Raw genomic sequence first — 17,469 nt, 5'->3', positions numbered from 1 at the left:
ATTGGCCAAAGCTGAGCCAATGTGACACTTTTTAAGCTTCTGTGAGACCATGTTTAAGTAAGGGAAAAACTGCTGTTCAACAGCAGCTTGGAGAGAGGAGTGAGAACATGTGAGAAAACCAGCCCCACAGACACCAAGGTCAGTGCAGCAGGAGGGCAGGAGGAGCTCCAGGCACGGAGCAGCAGTTCCCCTGAGGCCTGTGGAGAGGTCCCTGGTGGAGCAGGCTGTCCCCCTGCAGCCCATGGGTCCCACACGGAGCAGATCTCCACGCTGCAGCCCGTGGAGGAGCCCCCGGTGGAGCAGGTGGATGTGGCCTGGAGGAGGCTGCGGCCCATGGAGAGCCCCTGCCAGAGCAGACTCCTGTGCAGAGGAGCCCATGCAGGAGCAGGGGGTCTGGTGGGAGCTTAGCTAGCCATTGGTGTTAAACCACCACAGCTACAGTCATAGGTTCCTTCTCGTGACACACCATGACATATGGTTTCTACCCCTACTCTTGACTTGCTGAGAAATCATGCACTAGTTCCCCCCTCATGCAGTGAATTTCCAATTTAAAAAGTATTATTAGTGAGAGCAATGTATTACTGCTGTAGCACAAAAAAAAAAAAAAAAAAAAACAAAACCACTAAGTTGTTCTTTATGTCTCACCAAGCATCACCAGAAAGCACTAGTCAGAAAATTGAGTTATTCTCTTATGGCTACTGTCTTTTCTGTCTACTAAATTAGCCAAACAGTTGCATTTGTGGATGGGCTTCAAAAAAATAAGACAACACATACTTGAGAGAAACCAATATATTAGTACATTTGAAGTGTTTTGTTTTGTTGTTGATCCTTGTGTATAACAGTTGGCCATACATTAAGAAACAGAAAACCCAGACTTTCTGGAATATTTTGATGTTTTCCAAACTCTAATTTCAAAACAAAATTGTTCAAATGCCTATTACATTTTGGTTGTATTAAAGTGACATATTAAGATGAAGAAATGGTTACGTGAACACTTTTTATTTACCATCACCAGCGGCAGCAAACCAGATTATATTCTCAGTAGTGCTGGCAAAATTTCCACAATCTTTACTGTGCTTTCCAAATTGCTAAATCCTTTGGCTTTGGTCAGACACACTGTTGAAGATGCAGAAAACCAGCAGAGCACATATAAAACATTTTCTTTGGTGTCTGGCTTTGACACAAAACATGGGAATAAGAGTTAATTTTAGTAGCTTAAATCCAATCTGGATAAAATGTAGCACTTTTAAAAATCAATTTTCAGGGAAAAAAAAAAAAAAAAGCCCCCAAAGATTTTCTTTTAAGAAGAGTTTGTCCAATTCCAGACCTGAATATCAGGGATAGATGGTTCACACCGAGTTTACAGAGAAATCAGAAAACAAAACGGAAGTCATATGAGTTCATGAGATTATATTCAAACAAACTCTGAACACATTTTCTAATCAAATAAAATGCTTGCCACTTTTTTGATAATGAAATTACTTCAGGCTGAAACTCTGTATAGTTTCAGTGAGTTTGTTTTGCAGGAGTTCCCTTTAACAAATAAGCGTAGGTCCTAGGAGTGGTTACTCTAAGAAGTAGGACAGCCAGTTCCTCCTACCCCTATTTCTATACTAGAGAAGAGGAATTCATATTGAGTCTACCTGGAGTTTGCCTCTTATTAGCAACTCAGACTGTACTTTACTTGGTTTCTTCAACAGACATACACTACTGTACTGGCCTTATATTAGTTTGCAGAAACTACTGAATTCAATCCCCCTTAATCCACGCTGTTAGCTGGCTCACACAAGTCAGCTTCATGAAGGTATTCATTAAACAGCCTTAGTGTAGCACACTGCTGAATCTAATAAGCTTTACTGAGAAACTGATTCATGTCCAGGTAAATTATACAGAAAGAAAATGCACTTCATTTCACCCACTAGCATGAACACACCATGCCAAGAAGTATTGCATTATCTGCATCACCCAAGAAAAATTTTCCAATTCAGCCTAAGATAAACTCATAAACTGTGATTAAGCAAGAAGCCTTAGACCCATATTTGTTATTTCTGAATATTCGTAAGTTACGAAGTGAGAGACCTTGCACCTGCTCTGTCATTAATGTGCAGAGGTAAGCACTTCCAAATGACATCATAAATAACTCAGGTGGGCTGAAACACTTTTGGGAGTAACTGCTTCTCTCCAGTGATGACGAAACAGAGCAAAGACAATTCCACTCCTAACCAAACAAACTCATGGTTAGGAGTGGGATTGGCAAGGGCACTTGGCAAGGGATGCTAAGAGCACAGAGAGATGAATGTGTACCTTTGCATTAGTAGACGACAGCTATTGTAGTAAGTAACACATTGTAAAAACCCTTGCAAAACCCTTGTAAAAACCCTATCAAACTCTTCAGTTCACTGCTTTCAGTGCTGTGTTATGAACATAGCAATTTTCAAAGAAAAAGATCCTCAATTAAACGCTTTCACTGCTGTATCCTGTGTTCCAGATCTTTGGTCTTTCCCCAGTCCTTTACTGTGTGTTGAATATTCCACCTTTGTCCCGTGCAGGTCTGCATTACAAGTCTATATGTACCTGTATTGTCTGCTGTGATTTCAAGGCATCTTTTAGTGTTTCTGTTGATTACAGCTGATCCCTACAAAAGGAAAAAAAAATGTGAGAGAAGATGTGGGCATTTAAATTTAGTGCTTAGTCAGAAAGTAATTGTCTTGGCCTCTACAAATGAGTCTGACAAACACTACTAGGTGACAGATATAAAAGAAAAATTTTGCACTTGCCTCATGCTAATGAAGCATGACAGTTTTTGATACCCTTCAATGCCTATTAAATATATTTAGAGGTTTATTTTGTGTCTGCTTTTCAGAGTTTTTCATTCTTGTTTGTTTGTTTCCTTTTACACTTCAAATAAACATTTTATTACATCATAAAATAATAGAATCATAATCATAGAATCACTTAATCACAGAATGGTTTGGATTGGAAGGGGCCTTAAAGAACATCCAGTTCCAACCCCCCTGCCACGGGCAGGGACACCTTCCCCTAGACCAGGTTGCTCAAAGCCCCATCCAGCCTGGCCTTGAACACTTCCAGGGATGGGGCATCCACAGCTTCTCTGGGCAGCCTGTTCCAGTGCTTCACCACCCTCATAGGAAAGAATTCCTTCCTAATATGTAACCTAAATCTACCATTTTTAGTTTAAAGCCATTACCCCTTGTCCTATCATTACACTCCCTGACAAAAAGTCCCTCCCCAGCCCTCCTGTAGGCCCCCTTTAGTTACTGAAAGGCTGCTATAAGGTCTCCCTTAAGACTTCTCTTCTCCAGGCTGAACAACTCCAACTCCCTCAGTCTTTCTCCACAGGAGAGGTGCTCCAGCCCCTTGACAATCTTTGTGGCCCTCCCCTGGACTCCTTATAATACTTCCATGTCCTTCTTCTGCTGTGCACCCAGAGCTGAACGTAGTACCCCAACTGGGGCCTCACAAGAGCACAGCAGAGGGGGAGAATCACCTCCCTCAGCCTGCTGGCCACACTTCTTTTGATGCAGCCCAGGATAAGGTTAGCTTTCTAGGCTACAAGTGCACATTGACAGCTCATGTTGAGCTTGTCATTAACCAACACCCCCAGGTCCTTCTCCTCAGGGCTGCTGTCAATTCATTCTCTTCCCAGCCTATATTTGTGCTTGGGATTGCTCTGACCCAGATGCAGTACCTTGTGGTTGGCCTTTTTGAACCTCATGATGTACATACAAGCCCACCTCTCAAGCCTGTCCAAGTCCTTCTGCATGCCATCCCTTCCTTCTAGCCTGTCAACTGCACCACTCAGCTTGGTGTCATCAGCAAACTTGCTGAGGGTGCATTCAATCCCACTGTCCATGTCACTGATAAAGATGTTAAACAGTGTCAGTCCCAATACCTGCCCCTCAGGGACACCAGTCATGACTGATCTCCACCTGGACATTGAGCCATTGACCACAACTCTTTGAGTGTGACCATCCTATGAATTCCTTACCCAATGAGTGGTCCATCCATCAAATCCATGTCTTTCCAATATAAAGACAAGGATATCATGCAGGACAGTGTCAAATGCTTTGCACAAGTCCACACAAATTATATCAGTTGCTCCTCCCCTATCCACCAATGCTGTAACCCCACTGCAAAAGGCCACAAGATTTGTCAAGCACAATCTTCCCTTAATGAGGCCATGTCGGCTATTACCAATCACCTCCTTATTTTCCATGTGCCTTAGCATAGTTTCCAGGAGGATCTGCTCCATGATCTTGCCAGGCACAGAGGTGGGACTGACTGGCCTGTAGTTCTCTGGATCTTCCCTTTTTCTCTTTTTAAAAATGGGGGTTATGAAGTTCCCTCTTCCAGTCAGCAGGAACTTCAACAGACTGCCAATTCTTAACACTGTATCCTGTTTCTAAATAAATCTTAACATATCTTAACACTGCATCCTATTTCTCAATAAAACTAATAACAGATAAAAGAACGGTCATGCCTTATCTCTAAGTTAATATTTCAGTTTTAACTATTGCGAATGCAGTGGGGTGTGATTAAGTCATCTCGTTACACTGGAAACGAGGATGTTGACAAGTAGCTGGGCTCCAGACCAACAGGATCTTAACTGGCTCCTGTTTGCCAGTTGTTTGATTATAATAATGCTCGACACATATGAGGAACTGAAAGTTTACTTTTAAGGTGGATCTAAATCTTCCAGAAACACACCTGCACTTTTTTCTAAGTTTTATGGTTACAGCCCAGACTAAAGATAAAAGAAATTCTGTATTAGAATTTCTGGAGACCATGTAAATCTATAATATTTGTTATACTTCACTGAAACCTTTGGCTTTCACCAGTTCAACTCTATTCTCTACCACTCTTACTGGATTTGTCTCCTGTTTAGTTTTTTACTGAGAGGGATATATAGTAGACATTGCCCATACATCCTATGTAAAATTAATTAACTACTACTTACATAAGCTAATAAGGTTTGAACTGCCTGACAAGGGTGAAGATGCATGGCTTCCTTTCCCACCTCTCCCTCCGTCATTGCTGTTGCTGCCAGTTTATCCTCCCCCTGCACCATCATACACCATGGCTGTCTCTCTCCTAGACTAGTTGACTAAGCAGAAGGAAGAGGTACTGAATACAGAAGATGAAAGTATCACTGAGGCTCTTAAGCATGTCATCAGCATCAGCTAGCATAAATACTGCACAAATGGAGACAACTGAACTTTTCATAGCATGAAGACTCTAACGGCCAGCTGTAACCAGAGCACTGAAAGGATGAACCTAGCTTGATCTCTGGCTAGGACTTCCATGCTCAGACACTGTTACAGATGAAAGTACCAGAGAGGGAGCAGGCCTGTTACTTTTTCCCTTAAGACCAACAGGTCCCATGATAAGACTGGGAGGACAGATGGTGGATAGTGGAGAGGGTTCACAATGCACAGTCAGACCAAAAGCAATAGAGACTCTTGGGCTTGCATATTTCGTACCTTTCAGCTGAGCTGTGAGCAAGTGAATGTTTTTAGTCTTCCCAACTAAAAATGACAAGACCTTTATGCTTTAACCTTTGTGTAACAGGCTTAAGCCAGCTGATTCTACCCAGACAGACAGACAGATGGACAAATGTAAGTGGCTATGGTTCAGATAACAAGTGAAGACTGGTCAGCTTCTGTTGTGTGACCATTCCCCATATCACACACCCCTGAAGATGAAATCAACTTCACCTTAGCTCTTGTAGTGGCACCTGCAAGTCTTGAAATTGAGGCAACACTATTCACAGGCAAACTGCTATGCAAGGAAAGTGTTTAAGGGTTACTCATAATGGGAAAGCTTATCGAAATGTGGGGACATAGAAATGCACCTACCTGCTTAAAATCCCAGTGCAAGTTCAGGCCTTTACTCACAGCTATGTCACATTGCTCTAAAATTGGCAGGTCCCCACTCCCAGGGTCTGTTACACATCGATCAACTGCATTTAGTCGGGCACGTAAACCTCCTATGTACATTTCGCCTGTGCTGTGATAAAACACGTGCTGAAAGGCAAGGTGACACCACTGACAGTGAATTAAAGTGCTAAGGAAATCTCATCAGCAGATGGATAGAACACAGTTCCCAAACTGATATTGAGCTGTATCACCTGTACAGTACCAGTACTCACTGATCTCTCAGTAATTAAACTAGGACGAATGTGACACCATACAACATCTTTCTCCTGTGGTAATGAAAAAAAGCAGGATGCTTACTCCTGAATGGTAACCCTCAGCTTCCTACCTATGGAGAGAGTAGGCAGTGAGGTGTGTGGAAGAGCTCCATCTCTCTCCCTTTTAACGTGCTGATCTTCTGTCAATCAACAGGATCAGTATCAACATAAGGTCTCACATTTTTCAGCAAGGCTAAATCAAAAACCTTAGTTTAATGCACTTAGATATCCACATGAGCCTGCTCTGCTACCAGTTGGATTGGGGATTAGAATTTAATGAAATAAAGTTTAATATTTCCCTTTCAAAGCATAGAGAGAATAGTCTTGAAGTACCTTTTTCATGTCCCTTTGAGCGCTTAAAAGTAACAGTTAGCAATACCTCATATGTGAATATCTGTTCACTTGTTTGCATTACCTGTGGTGAGTATGCATGACAGGGATATATAATTGGTGTGTTTCCAGGGACCGGACCTTGATCAATACAGATGTCTTCTTTCAATGTGTTTTTCATCTACAGAATAAAATAGGAAATTTACCATGAGGAACAGCAATTCTATTTTTGACTCCTCATCACTAATTTTAGAAACTGTCCTGAGAGTAATGTTACTTTTTTCAGAGCTTAGTATTGAATCCTGAAGTGGGAAGTGCAATATGGTTTTAGAAAAAAAAAAAATCTTGAATTACTGTTGTAGAAATTATTCATCACAGTAAAAATCAAAAGCAAATCTAAGGTACTTCAAAGGCTCATAAACGTTGTGTAACATTGCACCATCTCAGAAGTCACCAGACAGCTCCAAACAGGTGGGTATCACTGCCCAGCTACAGCAAGGTATATAAGCCTGGGTCTAGAATCTGTCTAGCTATGTTAAGAAGCCACTGCAGCCTGGATGACTAGTTCTCCCTTTTGTAAACAGGGAGAACTATTGCAATTATATATATTGCTATTCTCTAGAACTATTGCTAAACTATTTGCTATCTCGATTCATACCTTCATGTTTTCCAAATTATCCTGCTAACTTCTGCAGAAAAAATCCATACAATCCAATCCTTACTATTCTACTCCATGGAAAAATGCAGGTACTTACAAGAAGTTGTCGATCTATTCTTGTTGAACAGTTAGTGAGCTTTTCATATAGTAAAACAACGCATATTATGCACTTTCCCAAATTACTTTTGTACTCTCATCAGCATGTATACAATAACCACAGTTTAGAAATTCTAGTTTGACAACTAATATGAAAAAAGATGTTTGAAAGCTTTAATGTCTAGAAAGACATGTTAAAAGACTTTTTAAAGTTTCTAGGGAAATATATTACAATCAGAAAAACAGTGTTTGCAACATTTCTTCCTAACACTAGAGTTAATGAGTTTTTCCATATTTGAAATAGACTCAGTACTTACTGTTCCATAGCCAACAATGTTGGGAAGAAATCTTAAATTAGGGTAAACATTTTTTATGTACCAGTCAAAGCCTTTACAGTTCAGTTTTTTCCTTAGCTCTTTTCTGGAAGAAAGATCTCCATAGTCTATTCCAGAATTCTGCAAGAACACCATACTTAATTTCAGAACATAAAAGTCATCTGAGAAACCAGGAAAAACACAGACTTATTTCTCCATATTTCCTATTAATGACATACAAATTATATTCAAAAGGTCATTTTGAAAAATCCATGCATGTTTTTAAACTTCAGAAATTCAGAACTTGTTTTGCCTAGAAGTACCAATACATTGATGAAAAACTAACATGTTATGATTTCATAAATATAAAGAATATCAAAGTAGGAAAGTTTGACAGAGATAAGTCCTACAAGAATTTATATCCAGCCTTTAAGCAGTTTTCTAAAATGCAGTCTGAGGCCTGAATCAGTTAGCTTAGGAATTTGACCTTCATTTGTACATCCCAGAGAAAAGTGGTCATTAGAAATGAACAATTTTCACACAGGTTTCATTCATTGTGAAAACTGTTATGTATGTTACAACTAAAAGCTTAGTTTTTGATGACTACCATATTCAGATGAAAAATTCCATATATTTACTGTAAAGGTTAATTAATGGGAAAGGGAAATGAATTATTCTGATGTTTTAATTTATAGTATGTGACTATATATTTTGATTTGTTTCTTTAATACAAGCAAAATACAAGTAGATGGGAAGCTATTCTTCCTTTGTTAAAGATTCATAAACCCACTAAGGGCAGACTGGGAAAATTCATACAGTTTTTGTTATTAACCAAAGATTACATACTCAAATGACTTGACAATTCCATATCTTCAACAGTTTGTACAGGTTAAAATCATATTCACAAGTACTGAAGTTAATTAAATATATATCCATATATATATAAAAAATAAATAAAAGAAACAATTAAAGGACAAATTATTATTAAAGGAAAAATAGCAGTGTAAAAATGTTTTTCATGAACAGGAGTAAAAAAACTTGAACAGTAAATGACTTCACAAAGTGAGAGAGAACCAGAAAATTCCAACAAAGAATCAAACAGGGACCTAATTTTATAAGACTTACTTCATAGATCTCAGTGAGTGTTAAGAATATCAAGCCAAATGAGAAGTCGATATACTGTGATTAACATGAATGAACTACTGCATTTGAAAACACTTTATGAGTGGTGCCTGATGTAATTCACACTGCTTTCTTAGCCAAAGAGGAACAAGTCTATGAGCATGGCTCTTAGATGTCATCCATACCAATAATTATCACCATATCAATATTAATAACTTTTTTTTTAATAACCACTCTTATAACCATAAGCTCTTATTTGACCACTTTTAAACCCTGGTTATCAGTTTGAAACATAGGAGAACATTGCCACCTCAATTGGAAGATTCCATGCAAAGTAGACCATGTACTTGTAGTCATCCATCCATACTTCCGCTACTCGCAAGGCATTGCGTTTCACTGCAATACTCAAGTCTGGCAAGTAAGGCTTGTGGGCTCTTTCCAAATGAGCAATTCTCGAACAGGGCAGTACTTCTATTTTACCTCCACACTGCCAGGCCTGGATCAAGAAGAGAGAATGTCAGGTGAAGTTGCCTATTTCTTCAAGCTCTATGCATTTTTGTTAAAATGTTCCCATTTTTGGTCTCCCTAGTCTTTCACCAGATGAACTGCCATGCCCTCAACATTCCAAGTTATATTTCCCAGCTTGAGTGAATGAGAATTTTTCAATACCTCTCATTTCTACTGTGTGTTGCCCTATCACAAGTCCAGGAGAGCAAAGGAATATTCTTTCTTCCTTTTCTTTGCCATCATCATCAACAGAACTGCTCACCAGTTTCCTGCTGCAAAGGCACTCAGAACCACTTTGATACTCTAAGGCAAACTGGTATATGCCTCCAAACAGTCTCACTAGAAGCTAGACTGCTAAATACTGTGGTGAATGTGGATCTGAATTAGGAACTGTCAGGAGCAGTGACATTGCCTGGAACATCCTGAGAACAAAATTCATCCTGCAAAATCTTATATGTTAGGAAGAATTCAAGAGGAAGAAAAAAATCCAGTGGGTTCCTGGAAAATATGTACATGGCATTCAAAGAGATACCTAAGCAGGCTACAGCCAACACTTCAAAAGTACCAAAGATCCAGCGCAAACATACCCAGCCTTACTATATATGAACCAGTGCAAGTGTGTCCTCAAGAGGCCAGAAGCTATGCTAATCTAAACTCAAGTTTACTAATTCAGAACTAAAAATAAAAAGAGCTGTAAGAACATGAGAAAATGTCCATACTGGACCAAAGGTCCATCTAACCTGTATTCTGTATACAGAACAAACTACAAACTTATTCCTGGAAAAGGGTAAGAACAAGCCAAATACATATGTTACCTCTCACAGTCCTCACTTATTTTCAGGCCAGGGGACTTTCTGCTTATTCCTGTGATTCACTGGTGTTTACTAACTCTGACTAGGTTTTTCTTCAATAACTCTTCAGTCCTCCCATGAATGACTGAAAATTTTTAAGACCCACCATACTGTTTGGAAGGAGATCCACAAATCTGCAGCTGGAAGAGTGAAGTTACTCCTCCCTCTTGTTCATTTTGAACCTGGTTACTACTGTCTTTCAAAGCCCCGTGGCTTTCATATTTCTTTAGAAAGATAAGCACTATGTTTTTTTTTTTTTTTTCTTTCTTTTCTTTTTTCAATCTTCTCAGGTCTTCTAGAATGTCTCCATCCACTATTACTTTTCAAAAATACTTGCTAATGGAATTTTTATTTCTGTAACATGTTCCCTAATAGCTGAAGACACTCCAGATAACAATGTTGGGGAGGGGGGGAAGTCATCCATTCTTGATTTGAAGACATCTGAAGTTGAAGAATACATTACTTTCTAGGGGACATGGACATTTCTGTTTTGTTTTAAGGATTAAAGTTGTGCTTTTGCAGTGGAAAATTCCACTAACCTTTCATTTTCAAAAGTGATTGCACAGATATAGCAGTGGGGAGTATGTTAAGCAGATAAGGGGACAGTGGAAAGTCCCACTGTCCCAAAATAAGGAGGATGATTAAGAAAAAAAAGACAAGCAGTTGCAGAATCATCAAGAACAAGAAGCTACAAAATCATGGGCCCCTCCAGTTCAAAAAAAAAAAAAAAAAAAAAAGAGAGAAAAAAAAAGAAAAGAAAGTAGAAACAGGTGAAATTAAAGGTTGGTCAAATAAAATTGCACATACAGGGCATTGTAACAACCAGTGCATAGTTCATGAACCTGTAGCACTCAGCCAATGAGGCAACAAGGAAGGAATCAAGCGTCGGGTAATAGGGAGTACAGGCCTTTGATACACTTCCGCTGTGCGCTCCTGCTTGCCGAACACCTGCCATTGCAATCATGAATAAAAATGGTACTTCACTGAGATCTGCAGCTGCAGATTATTTCTCACAAACTGGGGGCTCGCCCAGGATCCAGTTGCCTTCAGAGGAGCCCCATTACCACTGCAGCAGGAAAGCGTGCCCCACTGATTTCAGCGGTCCTGTGCCTTGGTGACAGTGGCTCTGCAGAGAGCTGACAAAGGAACCAAGACTGGTTAAGAAGAAAGGATCAGTGAAGAATTAGGGAAGAAAGGAAGGTAGGCACTCCAGTTTCGAGAACCGACCCAGTAACTCTGTGCACAGATCAAGGTAAGAAATATTAAGTATTGCCTTGGGGGTTGGGTAAGACTCGTGTGAAGTGTGACTGAGATGTACTTTTGCACGAAGTGAGTGTGGAGTCCTGATCCGTGGTTCTGTAGCTCCACAAGGGGCACAGCCAGAGACAGACAAAGTAAGAGTTAGAAGAGAGAAAGGAAGAGTCTTGTGGAAATCTGGTGTACAGTACCTCTGTGCACAGTAAAGTGCTCAGCAGTACACCCCCATTTTCTCAAACTGGAACTTTCGTGTGTGGTACCCTGCAGGAGGAAAAATTTCTGCAGCAGCACACTGACAAGGGCTAGGAAAAATAGGAAATAAGGGTTCCAGGGGACAGGGAGATGTCCCTAAGGCAGTGCCTACCAGCATTCCTTCAGGAAGAATGATAAGAAATTGGAAAAGAATAATCCCCAAACTAGAGGAAATGATAAAAAGAAAATGATTAAAAACTGTGTATTAATCTAAACAAAAGAACCAATTGAGGGAACAGCAGTATTTTGGCCAAAATATGGGTCTAATGAAAATTGGGTTTGTCAGGCTTTGAATTTATACGTAAACAATAAGACTCCATGTTTGGAGGAGGAGTTGTTATGCTGCTTGCTGCGTGCAGGGGGTAAGTCAGTTTTTATTGAAAAAGGGCTATGACCAGGAGAAAGAGGAGTCAGAGGGAAGTGCAGGTTGATGGAAACCCTTGGATAAATCCCCCCCTTCCCCCCCCCCCCCCCCTCCCCGGCAATCCTAATATTGCACCAGTAGCAGCAGCAGCCGCTCTAGTAAGGGAGCCAAGGACTGCAGTTAACCCCGACCCTAGAGAAAAAGTGCATTCTGGACTCTGGCAAGAAGGGCTCAGTGGGACAAGGACAAATAGGTTATGTGAACTCCCCCCCCCCCCAGCAGAGAGGTTAGGAAATTTAAGAAGGAAATGAAGTCTTTAACTGAGGACCCTACAGGACTAGCAGAACAGTTAGATCAGTTTCTAGGGCCTAATTTATATTCAGGGCAGGGGGGACAATATCGATCTTGAGTATGTTATTCACTGGAGAAGGGGGGGGGGAATGATTAAGCAGGCAGCTATGCAAGAATGGGAAAGAACCAACGCCCCAGGACAAAAAATAATTCCAGAAAAGCAGAAATATCCTTTTGCCGACCCCAACTGGGATAATAAACCACAACACAGAAATCATATGGGAGACTTAAGGGATATAATAATAATGGGAATTAAGGAAGCACGAATAAGAGAGTACTTGGGGATGAATCCTGAGGATCCAGTAGCCCAAGGGCTCTTGAAAGTTGATTTTGTCACTAAAGCCTGGCCAGATATACAGAAAAGCTCCAGAAGGTGGAAGGATGGAGCAAACAGTCATTGGAGACCCTCCTGTGGGAGGCCCAGAAGGTGTTTGTCAGGAGGGTAGATGAGAAGGAAAAGCAGAAAGTGAAACTAATGGTCTTCACAGTGGACCAGGTAGTGAGACAGAGGGTCGGAGACAGAGGAAGAAAAGTTTCAGGGGAAGTCAGACCCAGGATGGAAGGGAGAGGAAGAGAGACAAAAGAATGGCAGGCAAGGAAAGCTACCTGTGTTACAGCCTAAATCCTAGCAGGGACAGGCTTTGAGAAAATGTTTTAAGTGTGGCCGGGCCAGTCACCTCAAACAGGAGTGTCTGGAATGGAAGAAGGAGGAGAGATTGTTTGCTGTTATAAATTCAGAATAGGGGAGTCAGGGCTTCTCAGAAAGCTGGTCCCACTGAGCGCCCCTGATAAATATAGTGGTGGGACCTAATGAAGCAGTTCTATTTAAAATAGATAATGGGTGTTATGGTTTTACCCAGCTGAGCAGCTGAGCTCCACTACAACTGCATCACTCCCCCTTCTCAAAGGGAAAGGGGAAGAAAATACAATGAAAAGGTCTCAAGGACTGAGGTAAGGACAGGGAGATCACTCAACAGTTACTGTAACAGTTAAAACAGACTCAGAATAGGGAGATTAATAAAATTTGTTACCTATTGCTGATGGGCTGGAGCAGTGTGAAACAAAAAAAGAAACAAGCTGGGAGCGCATTCTCCACATCCACCCTCTTCCACATCCTCCCCTACCATAAACTGGCGTAGGAGGGCTGGGAGTGGGGGCTGTGGTCGGTCTGTAACACTTTTTCTCTGCAGCTCACTCACGATTGCTCTCTTCTCTGCTCCACCATGGGGTCCCTCCCATCGGGTGCTAGTCTTGTGTGGGCTTCTCCATGGGTGGCAGCTATTTGTGAGCTGCTCCTGGTATGGGTCCATGCTGCAGGGTCCATCCCCCAGGAGCAAACTGCTCCAGCATGGGTCCCCCACGAGTGGCGGCTCCCCCCAGACCCCCTGCTCCTGCGTGGGCTCCTCTCCACGGGCTGCAGCTCCAGCCCGGGGCCTGCTCCTGTGGGCCGCAGCCTCCTCCAGGCCACATCCACCTGCCCCACCGGGGGCTCCTCCACGGGCTGCAGCGTGGAGATCTGCTCCATGGGCTGCAGGGGACAGCCTGCTCCACCAGAGGCCTCTCCACAGGCCGCAGGGGAACTGCTGCTCCATGCCTGGAGCACCTCCTGCCCTCCTTCTTCACTGACCTTGGGGGCTGTAGGGCTGTTTCTCACTCCTGTCTCCCAACTGCTGTTGTGCAGCAGTTTTGTTTGTTTGTTTTTTGTCCCATTACCCCCCCCCCCCCCCCCCTTTCTCAAATCTGCTCTCACAGAAGCACAAACAACATCGCTTGTCAGCTCGGCTCTGGGCAGCAGTTGGTCCCTTTGGAGCCTGCTGAAACTGGCTCTGATTTGACATGGGGCAGCTTTTGGATTCTTCTCACACAGGCCACCCCTGCAGCCCCCTGCTACTAAAACCTTGCTACAAAAACCCAGTACGCTGGGGCAGCTAGGTCATCACTGGCCCATAAAGTATCAGGGCTTAAATTAACTAATGAAACCCTAAAGGTGACAGGGACAGAAGGGACTGGGATAACAGTGCCACTTTTTGGGGACACCAAACTGAGACTAAGGTATAAAACGATCACTGGGCAATTATTGAATGTACCCAAGGCAGGGACTAACTTGTTGGGAAAGGATTTGATGATGAAATTGGGCATTCAAATTGTAAGTTGTTAGACTGGAATAACAGTGTCAATGAAGTTATTGACAGAGGTTGATGAAAAAGAGAAAGACCCTGTGGTATGGGTCATGGAAGGAAATAGAGGAGGGCTTAATATCACTCTCCTGAGGACAGGTATGCAGGAAGGATATGAGGCAATAAATCAGAAGCAATACCTTATCTCAACTGAAGGACAATTTGGTCTTAAACCAGTAATAAAAGGGCTGATTACAGATGGGTTATTGGAGCCACGCTTGTCTCCCTTTAACACTCCTATCCTGACGGTAAGGAAGGCTGGCAGTCAGAAAGGCTGGCGGAAGAAAGATCAATGAGATAGTGCAGAAGTGGCACCCTGTAATTCCAAATCCATACACTCTGATGAGCAAGATCCCACATGAGTGTAAGTGGTTTAGTATGATTGATTTAAAAGATGCCTTCTGAGCCTGTCCATTGGACCCCAAGAGTAGAGATATATTTGCCTTCAAGTGGAAAGACCCTGAAATGGGGCAGAAACAAAAATACAGATGGACAGTTTTACTTCAGGGGTTTACAGAGTCACCAAATTTATTTGGGAAAGTTCTAGAGCAGACTTTGGAGCAATTCCAACCACTGGAAGGGGTGCTAATGTTACAATATGTGGATGATCTTCTGTTGTCAGGACAGGAGAAATATTAACTGTTTTACATCGAGGGAGTCATTACGGAGTTCAAGCAACGTGTGACACTGTGCTATGGAAATATGTATGTGAGAGAATATATACTCTGGCTAACCAAGTATGCAGGGTAAATAAACATAACAATTATCGGCAGCCAGCCTAAAGGGGGGCGAGAAACAGAAATTCGACCTTCCAAAGTGTACAGGTAAATATTAAAGAACTCCATAGAGTAGGTAGATTTAAATACTTATTAGTCTTGGTCGATCATGTGTCAGGGTGGGTGGAAGCTTTCCCTTCAGTATCTGCTACACTGTGAATGCGGTAGCTAAGGTAATTTTAGAACAGATAATTCCCAGGTATGGAATTGTTTAAAATATTGACTCTGATCAAGGAAGTCACTTTACATCACAAATATTGCAAGGGCTAATGTGGACTCTAGGAATTACAAGGGAATTTCACACTCCTTGGCATCCTTCCTCTTCTGGAACGTTGGAGCAGATGAATCAGACAGTAAAGAAGCAATTGAGTAAGTTAGTACTGGAAACTTGGCTCCCCTGGATGAAGTGCTTACCTTTGGCACTTCTCCAAATTCAAATGGCACCAAGAAAAGATGTGGCAGTTTCACCATATGAAATTTTATTTGGATTGCCGTACCTGGGCAAAGGGAATGAGTTATCTCAATTTGAGACAAAAGATGTTTTTCTCAAAAATTATATACTTGGGCTGTCATCCTCTTTGTCATCTCTTAGGGCCTGTGGATTGTTAGCTCAGACTCCATCTCTGGAAGTCCCAATCCAACCATTTCAAGCAGGAGATTAGGTTTTGATACAAACATGAAGGGAATCAAAGCTACAGCCTGAGTGGGAGTGACCATTCCAAGTACTCCTGACTACTGAGAATGAGAACAGCTGAGAAAGGGTGGACTCACTACATCCGGGTGAAGGCATCAATAGACCCTGAGACCTGGGAGACCGTTCCTATAGGAGAACCTTTAAAATGAAAATTAGGAGGAAGTGTAGATCATAGTTGTAAACTAACCTTTAACTTGTTTGGAAAAATTAATGAATACCATGTGTAATTGCGGAAAAGGGTTGGATTACGTAGAATTAGAGTGTCCCCACAGTATTCTGGTTTTTATATTAGTATGCATATCATTCTTCATACTGATGGAAATTCAGGGAGCAATAATACTAACCCTGGGTGTGGGAATGTTACCCATAAGGTAGGGAATTATCCATATTGTACCAAATATGGTAATTACGGGAGTGCTAATATATATAATGCACACCAAACATGGTGCAGGAATCATTCAGTAACTGGATGGCCAGTCCCAAATGGCAAAGGGTGGTATTGGCAATGTGATAATAGGGCCAGGAAAGCGTTTCCCCTAGGATGGAAGGGAGCTTGCACCCTGGGTGCAAGCAATAATTCTGAACATAATCATTACTGAGGATATGCAAAACCAAAGCACAGGTCTCCTTGAGACCCACCTATGCAGAATCAAGAGAACTTCAATTAATCCTGTAGTGGAGAGAGGAACAGTGTTTCATAGTTTTGCAGGGTGGTTTATCCCTTGGTTAAGGGTGAGTGAGTTAGGAAAAGCTATTGTGAGTATCTCAGCCATAGTTGAAGAATTAGAAAATAACACTCTAGATGTGAGCAGGGCACTGCAAGAGGAGGTGACAAGTTTGTCAGAGATGGTATTCCAGAATCTAATGGGCATGGGTTTATTACTGGCCTTGCAAGGAGGTGTTTGCACTATAATTAATGCCAGTTGCTGGATTTATGTAGACCGATCTCAAAAATATTTGGGAGAAAACCAAAATCTTACATGAGGTGGCCCAAGACAACACTTCCTGGGGTTTTAGAGACATTTGGGAAAAATCGACTTTGTTGTTGCCTGGTTGGCGTTGGCTCATGCAACTATTTGTTGGTACTATAGTAATAATGGCATTGTATATTTTGATCTGCTTGCTTATTCCTTGTATTAATCCTTCTATGACATGTATCAAAAATGTATCTTCTTGGCGGAGACTGTCATCCCCCCATGACATTTGAAGGAAAATATTGTGCCCAAATTTTGGAAAAAGTCGAGAGTGGAAGATGTGAAGAGGTGCAAAATCAACAATAGGAGTAAGAAATATTTTTTTTTCCCCCCCAAAAAAAATGAATACTAATTTTCACTGCTACTTTCAGGAAAAGGTTAAAAAATGGCTTACCCTCAGGCCAAGTTCAACATTTTCTCCTCCATATATATGCATTCCACCATCCAGTACACCAATCTCACCCAGAAATTTTCTATCTGCAGCAAGAATCCCCATTATAGATGGGCTCCTGTAGTATAAAACAAGCACAATTGG

At 41.6% G+C, this 17,469-nt stretch overlaps 1 protein-coding gene and 1 long non-coding RNA gene across 2 annotated transcripts in view; one reads left to right on the top strand and one right to left on the bottom strand.

Moving 5' to 3' along the window:
- Nucleotides 1–819: 819 nt before the first annotated feature.
- Nucleotides 820–17,469, bottom strand: part of GALNT8 (polypeptide N-acetylgalactosaminyltransferase 8) — a 35,352-nt gene continuing 18,702 nt past the window's right edge. The window contains exons 6-11 of the mRNA XM_066977379.1: nt 17,329–17,443; nt 9,042–9,227; nt 7,613–7,750; nt 6,627–6,722; nt 5,877–6,044; nt 820–2,635 (exon numbers count right to left, since the gene is read on the bottom strand). Coding sequence (XP_066833480.1) covers nt 2,465–2,635; nt 5,877–6,044; nt 6,627–6,722; nt 7,613–7,750; nt 9,042–9,227; nt 17,329–17,443 — 874 coding nt within the window. The 3' untranslated portion in view covers nt 820–2,464. The remainder of the gene's footprint in view (nt 2,636–5,876; nt 6,045–6,626; nt 6,723–7,612; nt 7,751–9,041; nt 9,228–17,328; nt 17,444–17,469) is intronic.
- The window catches only part of LOC125184873 (uncharacterized), a 31,731-nt gene continuing 24,439 nt past the window's right edge, over nt 10,178–17,469 (top strand). The window contains exon 1 of the long non-coding RNA XR_010825014.1: nt 10,178–11,341. This is a non-coding gene — a long non-coding RNA (uncharacterized lncRNA). The remainder of the gene's footprint in view (nt 11,342–17,469) is intronic.

Source organism: Anser cygnoides, chromosome 1, assembly GCF_040182565.1.
Source record: "Anser cygnoides isolate HZ-2024a breed goose chromosome 1, Taihu_goose_T2T_genome, whole genome shotgun sequence".
NCBI classification, from domain to species: Eukaryota; Metazoa; Chordata; class Aves; order Anseriformes; family Anatidae; genus Anser; species Anser cygnoides.
This window is presented reverse-complemented; position numbering and strand designations above follow the sequence as displayed.